We start from the raw sequence: 17,909 nt of genomic DNA on the forward strand, positions 1-17,909 counted from the left end.
ACGACCTGGACGTGCTCAGTTGTTTCCTTGCCATGTTTCCTGAACTGCACGATGATTCTGTTGACTGTCGAAAGCAGGATTCCCAAACTCTGCAAAATTTGCCACTGACTTATTCCACCATCTGCTTGACCAACTGTCCTTCCTCTAACAAAATCTGACAATTCAAGAGAACCTTGAGTTCTAGGCATGTTGTAGCAAAAGATAATTAGTGTGTGTACCATTTTCATTTATATAGTGCTCTGTGAACACAAATTAGTTAGCATAAATCAGTTAAATGACGAAAAATTAGGTGTCTATTTACTTGTGACCATTCGGTGTACAGTACAAAATATGTATCAAATTATATAAATATATCTGAAAATAACAGTTGTTCACTTTGAAATAGATACTTGAAAACATTGAAATTCTGTCAAAAGTTCAAAAGGTTCTAACACTTTTGTGACTTCTACATGCATGTACCCAAAATCTATTGTGAAGCAAATACATTAAGATATCTCTTTGCCATTTGCTCATTAAATATGTTCTAAGCAAAATACAAAAAGTCTTAAACTTTTGCATCACCTTGTTGCTTTGAATATTGAATAATAAACACATGATTGCTTAATTTTCATGTTACATTTACAGTATAATGAATAACTTGTTTGAAGCTTTTTTTCTTATCATTTGCAATTTTATGAGGAAAATATTAAGCTTCTAAAGCCATTTAAATGTATGAAAGAACTATATTTGAGATTCATTTTTCATATTATGTAGCTATGCACCAGCGCTATGTATTCAAGTACACTATAAAGAATCTTAAAGCCTGTAACCTCATATTCTCGTATTACACTTTGCAGTCCTCAAATTGATGAAATATCAAATACATTTTTTTAAGTCTCCAAGAAGCATTATATTTTACACATGCCATGAACTCAATTGTCTTGTTTGTACATCCTAATAATTTTTTTAGTTTTCTTTTATTCAGTATTTACACTACCTTCTTATGGTCTGTTTTAATGGTTTTTGCTGTCCAGTATTCTCAAGTAAAAAACAAATTCACAATAGTTGCATTTTTTTTAAATACTTTGTCAGAGTCTACAAATAAGTAATGTGGAGAATGAAAGGACATTATGTAAGCAATACAGACATTATTAAGTTGTTAGTACTGCAAATATCTCAAATAATCATTTTAAGTAGTAATAATGTGCATATAATGATTTCAAAAATAAAAAAAAGAGAAGATTTACTTTTACTTATCTATAAATACTAGATAATCAAACTAAAATTTTAGTTAATATCCAAGTATATAATAACAAAAAAATAAATATACATTTCTAGCACACAAAGAGTATTGAAACTTGTAGACTTGCAATTTCACAACAAAAACTCTCTAGAACTAGGTTTATTCTAAAAAGTTTTATTGTATAAAATATGAATTATTAAAGTGCAGAAAACTGAAGATAAGGATCTAGTGCACCACTAATGTCTCAAGCCATGGGCAAACTGGGCACATGCCCAAGGCCCTAGTTGAAAGTGGACCCCAGAAATACTGTGTAAAAACTTTTTTCCTGATAAATTTAATGTATGTGCTTAATATATATGATACAAGTCAATTATTTCAAAGTTAATGCATTTTCTCTAATGCAATTATTATTTATTTCTTACTGTAATATGGTAGAGGCCCCAATTTACACTGTGCCCAGGTACCTCCAGAGCCATGAAGACAGCCCTGGATGGCACTAGTCTTCAAAAGCAGACTGTAATACTGTATTTTTCCTGTCACCTCTAAGAATTAAATCACCTTCTGAGTGATGTTCAGCTATAACTATCAAAGTAACTCAGGAGGAGGCATAATACCAAATTAATAAGCAAGTATCAGAAAGTCTTTGGTAATGAATCTATTTTCTTGCCCATTCTGAGTTGTTCCCTGTTCTATAAACCACTTTCAATAGCACAGTTCACAGAAATAAAAAAAATGAATTCAGAAGAACAAAATAATACATAGAAAATTAGAGAATGCTGTGAAGAATACTTCATAGTTTTTGGTGATTCATATCATTATCTTCTACCTTTTCAGGTGCCTAGATTTCTTGAAACACAAAACTTCTAGTTCCTCAATTCCTTGTACCTTTCTTCAGACTTCATGAAATGAACTTATGTGATTTTATTCTAGATCTAGAAACATTTTCATTTTCAAAGAAAAGAACAGAACCAAGGCAAAGCTTAATGCACCCTTTATCAGCAAACTGATAATGCACACTTGTCCTACTAACAGTGAACCATTACTCTTCATAGCATAAAAGGGAGTAACAAGCATTTCCATTTATAGTGTTATATATCTGTGGATGAATGATATGATGTGCTAATATAATGTCATTTTCAATTTATATCTTGTTTTAACTAAACATTTTTTGTACCATATATTATATTTGTAGACAGTATATTTACCTTTATTACAAGTGGTGGTGAAATTTCGAGTGAATTTTCTTGAATTTCTCTAGAGTATTCCTTCTGTGTAAACTCAGGGAGGTTATCATTTACATCAATAACTTCAATAAACAAATTGACTGAGGATACTTTGCCGCCACCGTCTTCAGCCTCAAATGTCAAGGAATAACTTGGCTGAGTTTCATAATCCAAACAGCTTTCCTGGTCACAAGGAGCTATCATTATCTTGCCTGTGAACTGATCTACTAAGAATCTGTAAAACACATGGAAATAAAAAAAAAACATACACAACAGACAGACAAATAGTTTGTTCTAAAATTTTGTATCTATTATTGCTAAAGGAAAACAAAAAGCCAAAATTTTTAGTAAGTTCCCAATACACCCAATACCTTTTATGTCAGTATTAATTGTTTTTAAGGAATTTTCTTATAAAAATACAATCTCTTTTTTTTTTTTAATTCATGACTGGAAGACTTTCTTGAAATAAAAATTAATCTCACAAATAATTCTAGTCATGCTAAGGCAACTATGAAGGAAAATTATACAGGATTCAACCTTAACTTAATTTTCAAAAATTATACATTGCATATGGGGGGGGGGGGTTCAAAGTGCAATGCCATGACCTGTTACAGAGTGTTGCATATTTTATGTCAAAATTATTAACTATTCATTTTGCCCAACATTGTTGATTTAGCCACAGTTTGTGACGTGGGAAAGTAAATATCAGATACAATGTACAGGGTTACTAAAAAAAAAGCCTTGGATATGGATTTTGGAGGTCCTACAGGTTATGCAAATGCAATATGCAAACTGTACAACAAACAAGAGTATTTATTTCTTCAAATAAATATCACCTTGCACTCTTACTTGTCAAGAACCTGAGTCAGACTGACATTGTCAATTCACAGACCTACCTTGAGTATAAATATTTTTGAAAAGTCTCTACAGGGCACTGAATAATAGTCAATGAAATAAATCACATTATCCTTTAATAGTGACTTGTGCAACAATAACATTTTATTCATCATGAAACCTCTACAAATATATTTGGTTTATGGAAATGATGTGTTATAATATCCCCTTCTCCTAACTGAAGTAACATTTCTAGTTTTGTTCTACTTGAAATTATTATTTACTTACTTGTTTGATCCAAATCCTTTCAGAGTATAATTAAGTTCTCCGAAACTTCCACTGTCTGAATCATAGGCCTAGAAGTAAAACAAAAATTAATACAAAAGTGAACCTCAATATACCTTACCTTAAAACTCTTAATTACACAAAGAAATGGTGGGTACCTATAAATCAGAGATGAGACAAACAGTAGTTTTGGTAGGATATTGAATTTTGAATATATATTTAGTGATATCAAATAAAACTAGGATATTTGTGAATCGAATAACAGATGTGGCCACAGATACTTAAAATGCACCACAGGCATGAAATATCACTTCATTACAGTATAGTATTAAACTAGTTACCGTACTGTTCCCAATTAATGCCCTCCTCTCTAATTATCGTCCCAGTATTTTTAAACAGCTTATCTTGTGTGACAGCAATAACAATCCTACATATATTCCACTTTATTACCACAATTTTGATTTAAAAAAAAGGAAAAAAAACAAGCCCACACACTTATTAGCAGTGAAATCAATAAATCACATGTGAAAAAACAAATCCATAACTGCACAAATACTATAATTAGCACCCCCCTTTGCCATTTCAAATGCCCCTGGGGGCATTAATTAGGGGCAATATGGTACTTTGTCATTGTTTTTTGAAATTTAATAAGGATGTGTAGTTATATATGAGTGAGTGAACACTGCAAGCCTTTTAATGGATTGTAGCAAGTGGTGGTGTGAGAAAGAGCTTTACTCCTCTGGTCCCCCAAGGAGACTGTTGTTTGGATTGTGCTTGCCATTGCTGTAACTACTGCTACTGTAATTACCACCTGAGGCATACAATAGCAACATAATGGGTGGGCATGATGTTTACATAATAACAGTGTGTATTATCACAACCAGGGCTTCCAGTCCTTTAAAACCAGTAAAAATGGTATTACTTTTGGAAACTAGTGGAAAGCACCAGAGGGCTAGATGATGCAACACTTATTATTTGTAATGCACATGCAAGTGATATCATGCCTGCATTGTATTGAGATAATCTGTTGATAAAAATGGTCACTTATCATCTGGTTCATTGTAAAATTAATATCTAATTTGATATTTGTCCCCATCCGTACTATGAATGTATTGAAAAGGTCACAATCAATCCTTATTTAGTTGTTAATAACAAGATTAAGTATTGCATTATAGAGATTATTTGTTATAATAGACTTCTTCAAAGTGTAGTCATGGTTGTCTTTTAAAATCGAACAACTGATTAGTTTTGCAAGAAAAATCAACAGTGTTTAAGATAGCCAAAGTTAAATCAGGAATTATAATAAGATGTCTAGCTGTCTAAGCCTAGACTGACAGAAAGTATTGTAAATACCGATAAATTTAGCTGTCTATGTCTAGACTGACAAGAAGTATTGTAAATACCAATAAATTTAGCTGTCTATGTCTAGACTGACAAGAAACATTGTAAATCTAGAAAAATTTGGCTGTGATCTTGAAGGTGAACAGATATGGATTATATTAAATGGTAAGTTCTGAAGAAACTAGAAGCCAAAACTTTAGTGTTAGATAAGTAAAATGGTAACCTGAAGTTAAGAAAGTAAATTAATTTATAAACTACATGTTAAATATTCCTGATAAGCTGCATAATACTGTGCTGCCAGATTACTTAGAATCCTAATGACTCAAATAAAAATATTTTACTGTTATCATCATAATTCTTAAAACCTATTCACAGCATATGAACAAAATAAAAATTAATCATATGGGAGGTGCTAAGTAGATCTGGGCAATCAGTGGAATTTGCTAGCTGATTAAACATCTGGCTTCTTAACTGATTATATTCAACTAATTGATTATTATCACATGAGACTGATTTTCCTATTTTCAGCTTGTTTTATAATTTTTTAATTGTTGCAGTGTTTGATAACTACAGTCCTAAAAAGCAATAATAGTACAACAATTACTATATATCAAAAAAACTTGTATTATACTAGATGATATCTTTGCAAAGATTAAAATGGTTCTTAAGGTGGAAACTGAAGTATTATAAGAAATATTAAAACCACAGTTATAAATCTTTAATTACAGAAATTTCCAATTTCTTGTCTTCTAATTCTACCACCAGTGTGAAAAACTTACAAAATAATTAACAACTTTAAAAGTAGAAAAAATATCAAAGTTTTAAGAAAAAAAGTTGTTAATATGTACAGAAGTTTAGAAAAACAAATTAAAATGTTTCATACTTTTACATTTTACAGTAAAGGCTGGAAGAAACTGTCGATATGAACAGATATGCTCTTTGCCCAGATAAAGTGAAATCTAAATGTGGGCAGTAAATGCCAACTGGCTACAGAGTCAACATTGTTCATTATCATGAGAATCGTTCAGGCCTAAACCACACAGATAAAGTTCCACGTCTCATTGTTAAAATTATAGGGCTGTAGATGTAAAGTTAGATCCAAGGTGGAGTGGCTAGGGCATGGGAAGCATAATATGATATAACTGTATAATAGGAATATGTTATGAAGGGAACCCAACCAGAACGTTACAGGATATTACATGTTGAGCCATAGGAATTATGAAGAGAAGGCAAGCAACACCTTAGTGGGCAAACCATCACTCCAACCTGAAGAAGCACAAAAGGCAAAAAAACAAGCTCATAATTATGGGCCCAGGCAACAATTCTGAAAGTTATAGAATATTGCACGTGAGCCATTGGAATTAGGAAAAGAAGGCAAGCAACATCCAACAGGACAAGTCTTCCCTCCAGTCTGAAGAAGCTCAGAATGCAACAAACTGAACTCGGAATTACAGAGTCAATTCACACATCACTCAACCTGAAGAAACAGAGATCATCCAGCCTGGGATTATGAACTGAAATCCCAATTCCTCAAACTGGGAGGCAAGGGAAAACACCTCTAGCCCCCTGAATTACAAGGAGGATGTGGAACAAACATAGTTCAACCAATGGTTCACAGATGTGATACTCTGCTTGTAGAATTACGAGGAGTCGAGGACCCTCTTCCATGATCATGGAAAGTAAATGAATGACCAAAAAGAAGGGCCACATTCACACAATCAAACAGCAAAGTGTCATCTCTGAACCAGAATTACGAGGAGGATCCCGCGTAGGCTGGACTGGCTTCCCACCCAACATCTGGGAAAAACATCCAGGGGTTAAGAGTGGGAGGGTATCCAGCTTTGCCCTCTTCTCCTTGAGTGGAATAAAGAGTACAAACATCACTCAGGAGGAACAGGCCTCTGTCCACCACTCCAGTGACTGGAAACTGAGAGTGTTAAGGATTCTCTTGCTCCACTAGAAGAGAGGGGGAGGGGTGACTTGTGTTGGGGAGTCCTGAGGAACAATGCTCTAGAGATAGTGCAATAAGTGAACCACGTTTCCAATTTTGAAAAGCAAGCCAACCCCAATTTGTTTAATTCAGGGGTTAGCAAGGATGGGCAAAATCTCTTTATGCTTTACTCATGATAGTCCATGAGGGGCGGTCCAATATCGTATATTATATTTGACATAAAACAATTGTTCACTACCTGGAAAGCTCCTAGGCATATCTGATCAGGCACCACTTGCTACTGAGTGGGATCTAAATAAGAATGACAAGAAGGTCCCTGAAAAGAAATGAAGTTACTCATCACTGTCACAATCGAGCTGGAGCATGTAGAAATGTAGAATAGCCAGGGGGAGTTGAAAATGATCCAAGGAGGATACTGCTAAATCTTGTAAATAGTGCGATATAAAGGATAAGGTAGGGTCTGCATACTAGCCTGTACAATTATCTCCGCATCCCCAAAATAGATAGAACTGTGAGTGCTGGTAAAGGAAGAGAGAACTGGATTTCAAGAATCACCCATTCCATGGCCTGAAGACATACAGGAGAAGATTGGCCCAAGCTTAGTCTGGAAGTGAAAAACACTCCTGAAATGCATGGAGCAGATGCAAAGCCAAATGATAGAGCATGAAACTGAAAACCTGATTGTCATGCACAAAACAGAGATAATGTCTTGAAGACTCGGTGATTGGGTTATGAAGATGGACAACTGTGACGTCAAATTTTGTCATCCATGGTCCGGGTGAAAAGAGCCACCAAAGGAAAGAAATGACTCCATTGTAAACTGAGGAGGATGGAGAAAGCAATGGAGACCAGAAGCCAACTGCCCATTTTGGTACTAGAAACAGCAGAGAATGAAAACCCTCGAGAGAGAGGAGGTGATGCACTCTATGTCCTCTTTGTGCAGAAGATCCTGGATGGCTTGTGCTTGATGGTTGGAAGTAAGAGTATCCTTGGGAAGTAGAAACCAACTGTTATGAGAGACAGAGGAGGAGAAGTTGTGAACTGAAGGACCAATCCACTCCTAAGAACTTGAATGACCCACTGATCTGTGGTGAATGTCTCTCATACCGACACAAGACCCCACAGGGCTTGATCCCATAAGGTAGTCACTGATGCAAAAATCTACACTCCACCCTGGAGTAGGATTTTCATTGGTAAGGACTAAATCACCCTTGTGTTCCAATGGATCATGGTGCCAAAGCAGGAGGTCTGGAAACTCAAACAGGAGATGCAGTAAACTGTCCTGTAGAAGAACTTTGGGACAGTCAAGAAGCCAGTGAAGAATGTAGACAGGCTACATCTACTCTAAACTTCACGGTGTCTGGAATTCCTGCAAAAATAGACTGTCTAAGAAAAGGAGCTTCTCTGATGATCTCTAAGGGCTGACATAGGAAGGCAAACTCCCTCCAATAAGGACTCTTTCTCTCCAAAAGATCCCAACAACAAACCAACTGAGATTGATTAAGATGAACAGTGGCATCTGGTCTACAGCCCCAAACAGGAAGGAGAGGGTCTAACTTCTGAGAGTCCAAATAAGGGTTTTCCAGATGATCGATATCCAAGGCATGCTGATCCAATAAACGAGGAGGACAAGGCATGGCAGCACCCTTCCTCAATTGATCTGCAAATCTCCTTGCATGCAAAGTAATATCTGGCAAAGGTGGAAGGACCAGGTAATCAGACAAAATAGTTTTTCCAAATAAAGAAGGTGAAGATTCATAAGCCATAGGAGAAATACTCAAAACATTACAAAGATGGGGGTACTAGTTGTAAAAAAATGCAGGGTGTAAAATGTTCATCCGAAGTTAAGGAGTAACTGTCTGAGCAAAGGAAGGTGCTGGAAAAATAGAGTCAAAATTCTCATTTGTCTGCCCTTGATCTCCCACCAACTCAACCTCAGAGCCAACAGGACAAAATACATCAAACTGCATGTAAGACTACCTCTCTGAATATAAGAAACTGTGTGTCCTGGTTATTATTTTAAGTGACACTAATTGACATAATCAATGCTCAGAGGAAATCACTTATATCGGTTCATTAAGATAATCATCCAGCTCTAGTGCCAAGTATTTCATCCAAAATGAAAAGAATGTACCTTTATCAACAATCCACTGATAGTATCTCACACATTAGATGTTGAAACAACCATATTGCACTTTACTTTTTCTTGAAATAATATGAAACAAAAACTTATTTTACTTACTTTTCAAAGCCAATAGTTGCATATTTCTATTCAAAAATTTTTAATAATACTTTATTAAAGAATATTTATTATCAAAGAGCTTGACTATTTCACTTGTTCCTGCTTGTTCAAATAAAGTCAGCATCTTCCACAACAGTATCTGTCAAGTGTTATCAATAACTTAGTCCACTTTTAATACTGCACATACAGATCAAAGAAACATAATATGAAAGTTTTACTCACCTGCAAAGTAAAGATCCCTGTTTCTGGTGAAGCATTTTCTGGAACTTGAAATAAGTATTGATCATTTTCAAAAACAGGTGAATTGTCATTAGCATCAGACAAAGTCACTGTGACAGATGCCGTGCTTAGAGCCTGGCCACCCTGATTAGCTACAACCTAAAGAGAAACATAAATTTTAAGGTAAATGTTTATGCCACCTAATGTTTAATCTTATCATTATAACAGTTTCATGAGTATGAATGTTTATATCACTTCATATGAAAACAAACATGTTCCAATTCCTTTACGTAACAATTTAAAAATTTCAAGCAAACACGGTGGTCAAAATTAATGATAGTTAGCAGTAAATAACCCAATGCATTCTAGTGTTTAGTCAGTGGCCATAAAGGAGCACTGGGAATTTTCTTTTTTTTTTTTGCCAGTTGATAACCCAGACATTATTATCAATATTCAGGCCAGCTGTAAGCAACATTCAAAATTATTTAATAAATAATAATTTAAAAAAGCTGGATGCAAAAACAATAGTTATGAAGTAATCAAATATTAAAATAATCAACTGATAAGCCTTTTTCAGAACCACATCATTCTCATGCATCTTTCAATGTAACTACCTATGTTTACACTAATTAGTAAAAATTGTGCATTTAAATGATGTTTCAGTTTTTTAATTATACGTTTTTTTCATTCCTTATTAGGAAAAGTAATTATTATCACAATAGATCTAAGATTTTATAGTACATTGAAAAATATCAAATGAAAAACGTAATGCTTCTTGGAAATTCACATCTAGAAGCATACTTCAAGCCCTAAAACATATACATCTTATAAGGATGGTTAAGTTTATGAAAGAGTTAAACAATATAGAAAAAATTGAAGTGGTCTTTGGTAAAATACAAATACAATAATTTCCCACCAATGATTGCTTTTTTTAAACAAATTTTTACAAACATTTTTAAAAAATCAAGTATTAATGGCATAAATAATGGTTCTTATTTTATATTACAAAACTTTGATATGTTTACAACTTACATTAAAAATAAAAATGCGTCGATCTGGTTGTTCATAGTCAAGTTTTGAAGAGTCAGCAATCCTGATGATTACTGGTGTTCGACCAACAGCAACAGTGGGGAAAACAGAAAAAACACCTTCAGAGTTCTGAACATCTTTTAGCTGCAGTGAAAACTTGGCATTGTCTCCCTATAATGTGCAAAAAAAGGTGAAATTCATTTAAAAAAACTACAAGATTATTCTCCAATTTATAATATAAAACTTTCACTATGATTTAGAATTATGTTAATTTTCCTTTAAAAAACTAATATTATTTCAACTCTAAACTTAAACATTTCTACAGTTCAAGATAAACTATCAAGTAACTTATGAAAAATAAGTTTTACTTGAGTTTTGATAATGTTATACTTTAAGAGATGAGTAAAAACAAGGAATTATAATTTAAAGGAAAAATTAACAAAAATATCTATAAATGTGTTTTAATTGTATGTACAAAAATTAAACAAAGAAGTTTACAGTCACTACTCAAACATGAATAATAATATAAAACATAAATGAAGGAGGGAATTAAAAACTATGAAAGTGGTTTGAACTTTTAAACTGAATTCAAAGCTTTTAGAAAAAAGAACTTGTAAAATAAATTTCAACCAAGAAAAATTTTTATTTCATTAAGAACTTGTGACTGTTGATTGCAAAACTCATTTTTAGTTGTTTATAATTATATGGAAACAATGTTTCAAAAGAACTTCACAGTATAATTTCTTTTCTTTCGGGAAATGAAATATTGATTCAGTTGTGACTAAAAATGTCTGCTTGGCTAAGAAATTTTCTCAGTAAGCAAAAGAAGGTAAAAAAACATCAAATGTGTTTCTTTAACACTAGAATGCCAAGGTGGGGTCACTATGACCCCCCCATACCACCTGGTACTAATGATTGAAAATTTAATGCTGGCCTTCTAGGGTTAAGCACAAAGCTAAACAATGGGCTATTTGCACTGTGGTGTCACTGATATCACCCTAACTTTTAGCTTTGTAAGCCCTTAAGGTTACCACTAAACCAATAGGAGCAAATTCAGCATGGGAATAAACCACAGCTAATCTATTAGTTAAAAAATAATAATTGATAAAAATTAATACTATGTTTTATATATATATATATCTGTGTGTGTGTGTGTGTAAATTATAAGTGATTTACTGCATTCACATTGAAGATAAAGAAGCTACAAAATGTATGTTCTAGAACATGTACCAGTAAATGCAGTGTCTTTTACCATGAAAACCAATATTAATTGATGCCCAGTTTGTTTTTATAACCTCACTCTATATACAAAACCAATACCACATTTTGATACTATACAGAAATTGTTTTTTTCTTGTGATTTTGTTCAGAATAGTTATTTTTTTTTTCATGGTTAGAGGACTTTGCCATCTTCTTAATAAAATAATAATAAATTCAACTGGATTCAGTGTTATAAGTCAAAAAAATATTTATGCAGGTGACTTGAAGTAATAAGAATGAGTCTCTTAAGTTTAAGCTTTGCAATAAAATTTGTATGTGTTTTTTGCATTCATTTTTTATTTTAGACCTAGAGATACATTAAAGCTCCAAAGGATAACTAAAATGGGATATTAGCCTAGATTATTAAAAAATATTACTTTTAGACTATTTAGTGGAACTTTAAATTAAATTAAATCATGATGCATCAATCCGAAACAAATTTTCATCATTCCATCCAGAGTTGAGTATCATTTTCACAAAGTAATACCTAATTTGTTTATACAAGTTTAAACAAGCATTGCTTGCTTTCAATTTCACTAACTTTTTTTGGCACTGTTAGAATAAGCATTTTTTTTCTTTTCTTTAGAAGTAATATAAACAACTATAATGCATTATCATCTATTGATCAAACATAGCATCAGCTGATGACAGTGTCAAAACCTATTGAGTGTCATGTGTTTGTTATCCATATTTGTGACGGTTTACAATAAAGCCACAATGAAATAATAACTTCTAAATGCACTGAACCTTGAGAGGTTTTTGAATAAAAAGCTTTAAAATCAATAATTTTAAATATGGAAAAGTATAACTGATCAGGTTACCAAAGCCTTTTCATTTTGCCAAAAAACATAAGTTGTTTTCATGCTGCCACACAGCTTATCAACACATGATTGTTTTTAGGTTACTTTTCTCTTTCACAGAGTTAATAAAACAGTCATGCATTTTATCTTCTTTTACATCATAACAGTATATCTTATTATTTGTACAAACTCAATAGGTGAAAACAGAAAAAACTTCATTCTCAATTTTGTAAATTGAATGTGACATTATTCTTAACTATTATAAACTTATTAATGTTTATGCTTCTAAAGAAAAAGTACTTGCTAAAGCTTTCAAGTGCATGAACTGGGTTTCTGCATAATATGAAAAAGTGAAATTGACTAATAAATATGCTTGACAAAAACTGTGTGCCACAGGAACAAAAATAAAGCAGAAACATGTTAAAATGTGATTGAACAAAGTTTTTTTTTTATCTATTAAAGGAATCTTTTACATATAACATAAATTATACTAAAACAAAAAATAGAATGCTTACCACATCATTGTCAGTAACCACCATATTCAGCCCAGCTAAAGGAGTATTGTTGCTTATATCTTCAGAAATTGTTATATTTACATCCTTAACATTAAACACGGGAGTTTGATCATTTAAATCATTAACGACCACTGTCACATTGGTCATTACAGAATCACCTGCAGGTCCATCAACTACAACTTCAGTTGCCTATTAAAGAAATGTGGAGTATAACTGGAGATGAATAAACCCTGATTCAAATACTATGTTTTTCAAAAGAATCAACATTGATCTTCAAAAAATATAACTAAATTAACTAATTACAGTTGTAATTTAAAATAACCTTACAGTGTAATAACTAATAATAACAATTTCAAATTACAACTGAACAATTAAAGAAAAAAGTCAACAGTTGCTCAAGTAGAGAATTTATTGCATTTCAATTATTTACTCTCATGATAAACTAAACAACAGGTTCACATTAAGATTTTGTTAACCTGGAATTTTCAAATCAATTTGATGTTTCCACAAGTTGATATTTAACTCTATCTCCACAGCAAATACAGGTTTTGGACAGAGCAAAAATGACTGCAAGAAAGTGGCCACAATTTCTTCGTCAAGAAAAGCTTTGAGGATATCCAGTGGTGAATGGCTTTCCTCTAAATCCAGCTTCACGTTTTGTTGTGGATCACGGAATGAAAAGTTCATGTTAGTCTCTCCTTCTTCAGCTGCTCTCCATGCTACTTTATCTTCACCATTCCCACAATCTCCTTCTGCTCCAACAGTCCTCTGTCTCTTGTTAGGTCTAGATCCAGATCATACTTTTCTCTTCCACATAGTAGCACCACTGGTCTTTTCCTTGCTTTTACCTGTACTCGCACCTGAAGGGCCACCTACAAGACTCTCCTCTCTCTCTCACTTTCACTTGATCTATCCATGTCAAATTTCTCACTTCAAAATCATCATCAAGATCACTGGGAATAGTCATCTTCCTGGCTCAGAAGTTCCTCAAATAACTTCCTAGTTTGCTCAGAAGTAAAGTGACAAGGCCTACCATAAGTGGGCATGGTAATTTTCTTTATTTCAAAATATGGGTTCAAAACACTTGGGTAAATCACTGAAAACACGTCTTTCTTTTATCAAATTGGTGCTCAGATTGAAGATAATTCCTTAACAGAGTAGTTCTAGTTTTATAGTGAATATACATGGCATTCAAAATGTGGAACTGATAGTGAAACGTAACAAGACCTACAAGCCATTATATCTGCAGCACGTCCAAGTAGAAAAATACGCATTATGATATATCATCTGCTCGGAGACAAAGAGATAAGGAGAAAAAAAAGTAGGTCTTACACCTTCCAAATGTTCCAAATCACTGTAGCTTTAATCCAAACAATTTACATTTTCTGATAACTTCATTTAAAAAAATAAAAGTCCAATGTGGAAGCAGGCAGACTTAAAAGAATAAACACAATAAGCATCATAATTTTGATTTGGAATTATAATTTTAAGTTGATCATTTTCTCTGGCTTTTTTTCTGTAATTAATTATGTGTAGCAAAAGAAAGTTAATCAAAGAAATTTATTTTTCCTCAAACCTAATGTTGTAACATTTTTGGTCTATGTTTGTGAATTTTGACTTATAATAAAATAATCACATCATAATTAAATTATATTACAAATAAAGCTTTTATTCATGAATGTTTGAAAAATTCATAATTTAAGACTATGCTTATAATCATTAGGGCCTTTAATGTTAATTTGACAATTTTAATATTATTGTAAGGAACATTCCAAACAACAAATAGATAAAGTTGATTATATAGGTAGTGACATCCAAGAAAACTTAGCTGAGTGCAATTTATTAAAAGTTAACTAGTAATGATAGAATAGAGAGACCCCAGTACTTTTCACAATTAATACAAGTGAAAGAAAATCACTCATTCAAATCACAAAATCACACATCCAACTTCATTTGAAAAATTCTGCTATACCTTGATTAAGAGTCTACATGATTGTATAGTGTTTGTAAACTGAAAAGTAAATGCAATGATGATATCCTTGCAATGTTTAGTGTACAGTTGGTCTTCAGTCTTTTGAATTTATCACATAGAAAGTAAATTAATCCTTTCGAGATGGGTGAAAGGCCATGTCATCTCGTTTGTTGACTCGCACTAAAATTTTTATTGAACTACTATTTGATGAATTTATTTCAATAATTTTGGTATCACACTGTAGATTAAAATTAAAATTTTAGAACTACACATTACTCTCTTTCTTAATTTAAAAGGAAATATTAAAAAAAACAGAGATAAACATCGATTTTTGTGTGTCACATGGTATGTTGAATGCAGCACTAATTCAAATTAGACGTTTGTGAAGTCAAACTACTAAGTCTATAGTTTTGTACAAATTAGAAATTCAAATTACCAATCATACCAAGCTAGAATATGAAATAAGAATGTCTTATCTTTTCTATTTGCTAAGATATTGCTCATGTAATAAATCAAACACAGTGGCACCCTGCCCACCACTTTCCATTTTTGGAAATGCTCCCTTATATACACTTACTTCTATATATGACATGAATAACCAACTGGAAGTTCAGAATGTCCCTCTAGTGGCTTTCTCAGCCACTTTAATGGGCTTGACGCCATTTCTTTCTTTTGAACCAATATTTCAACGTAGGTAGAGTGTGTCTTTAGTCTGCTTGAAATTTAATATTTTTTTAGACTAAAATACATCTTAGTTACTAAGCTTGATGAATTATAGTGGAATTCTATGGTACTGATGTAGTAATTTATGATTTTTTAGTTATTCAAATGCATATATATAATCTAAAAAAATTATTTTGTTTCATATCCTCCATGTGCAAAATTTTTAAAGGCTTAGCAACCTACGTCAAGCAGCAACTGAGTACAGAGGTCGTAACTAGAAGAGATAATTGTTTGCTTTACTTCTTTATTTACTGTCCTATGTTTTAAGAAAAATAAGTTTAAGACCTATTTCAAAATAGCAATAATTTATATACATATATAATGTACAGTAATTGAAACATGACCGTATTTTACAAAATACACAGCCAAGACAAGTTACTTCGTACAGATCAAAGGTCAGTTTTATGTTATTTGATACGGTATCACAAGTGCAAGTGAGCCACATCATTGTAACTTCTGTATTATTAGCCATGCACAGCTGAAAGGTCAATATAATAAAAATAATAAATATATATATACATATAATGTTATGAGACTTAGTCTGAACATTTATATTTTCATGTTATAATTTGTGTTCAATCTAGAATGAAAGATGCATAATTTATATTTATTTCCTTATTTTTATGGTGGTTATGAGATCAGTCAAATCTACCAAACACATACAGAGATTAATTACTGAAAATAATAGATAAAAGAAAAAATTTTCTTAAGAAATATTTGATAAGTATATCAATATTATAAAGATTTTGCATGTGAAATTTAAAAAGTTACTGATGTTTAAAAGTACTTTTAATCTTGAAATGAATATTACTTTGCATGATAGATAGGGAACATGGGAAAAGAAAAAAAAAGCATGAGAAAAACATTGCTTTACAAATCTTAAGACTTAATAAAAAAACTTGATATTTTGTGTATAAAAGCATTGTAATGTTTACTGATAATCTGTCAAATTTCGTTAACATTTGCATACTAATTTAAAAGTTATAGCATGAAAACTATAAGAAGCACAAAATAGTTAGGAGGTCAGTCCCAGGGACCTAGCCCATGCTGAAAGAGTTAATAACTTAAAGAAACAAATATATTAATGAAAAATTAAAACTATTGCACTTTTATTTAATTATCAAGCATTATTTTTGTACAATCACAAAACCAGGTGAATGTAATTTTGTGTAAAACTACTATGTAGCACTATGCGGGTGCTAGATGAGAAAAAGTAATGCTGTTACAAAACAGCATGTTCAATCAAAGTAAAGATATATTCTCAATAATTTATAATAATTTATTGATATTTCTGACTAAGCAAAGCTTTATTTGTACTTACCTTAACTGCAAATACATAAAGTCCTCCATTATTTAAAATATCTGGATTTTCTCTATCAATAGGGTTATTTGATGTCTGTAGCTGTGCAGAAAAAAGCGCTCTATTCTTGTCCTTCACCTTCTTTAACTGAAAGTATCCTTTTTCATCTTTTTAGAAATATACATAAAATACAATGTAACTACCATTTTAAAACGAAATATACATGCAATAACAGAAATTAGGGAACAAAACTCACTCATTCCATGACCAACCAAGTACTTCATGTTATAGTTTATAAAGTTGTACCTAATTATAATACATCTCACTCCACACTAGATTAACCCTAACGTGTTATTAAACCAGAGGTGAAGCCAAACTCAGGTAAAAATGAAAAGTAAATTCTTCAAACTATTTATCCATCAAGCAAAGATTTGTAAAAAGAAGAACTGAGTAAATTTTTCATTTTTCATAATATCAACAATTAGTAGTATGTGTGTACTAAGTAATTATCATTTCACCATAAAGAAGAAAAATATGCTGTAAAGCATCTCATTCCTAATAGAAATGCTAAACTTATCCAACCATTATCATAAATGTTAAGAAAAATATAAACAAATACTGAAGATTTTACACATGTGTGATAGATCATATAACACTTACTTTATTTCAAAAATAATCTGATATTTCTGTCAGAAAAACCAAGACTGCTTACTGATTAACAAAAGAGTTTGATATAGATTAAGCTTCATTTGCATTTAGAATCAAGAATGTTCTAGGCTTGAAAAAAAACGGACTACCCAGCACTTTGCATTCTTTAGATACCTCCAATCTAGAATTGTAAATGCAAGGCTGAGACAAGATGCTTCTTGTATATTTATCTTATTATATAAAAAATCATCTTAGGTTGGCTGAGAAACCAAACTCAATCATAAAATCTTTTCATTCTGTTAATTAATTTTTATTTTCTGATACAAGTGTCCAATTTTATTGGTT

General features: G+C 32.1%; 1 protein-coding gene across 1 annotated transcript in view; it reads right to left on the reverse strand.

Annotated features, from left to right (window-relative positions):
• Positions 1–17,909, reverse strand: part of LOC106461215 (cadherin-23-like) — a 93,407-nt gene that overhangs the window by 56,713 nt on the left and 18,785 nt on the right. The window contains exons 10-15 of the mRNA XM_022389753.1: positions 16,938–17,083; positions 12,922–13,110; positions 10,350–10,517; positions 9,321–9,476; positions 3,568–3,635; positions 2,428–2,680 (exon numbers count right to left, since the gene is read on the reverse strand). Of these exons, the coding sequence (XP_022245461.1) occupies positions 2,428–2,680; positions 3,568–3,635; positions 9,321–9,476; positions 10,350–10,517; positions 12,922–13,110; positions 16,938–17,083 (980 nt within the window). The remainder of the gene's footprint in view (positions 1–2,427; positions 2,681–3,567; positions 3,636–9,320; positions 9,477–10,349; positions 10,518–12,921; positions 13,111–16,937; positions 17,084–17,909) is intronic.

Source organism: Limulus polyphemus, unplaced genomic scaffold (assembly GCF_000517525.1).
Source record: "Limulus polyphemus unplaced genomic scaffold, Limulus_polyphemus-2.1.2 Scaffold1, whole genome shotgun sequence".
NCBI lineage: Eukaryota > Metazoa > Arthropoda > Merostomata > Xiphosura > Limulidae > Limulus > Limulus polyphemus.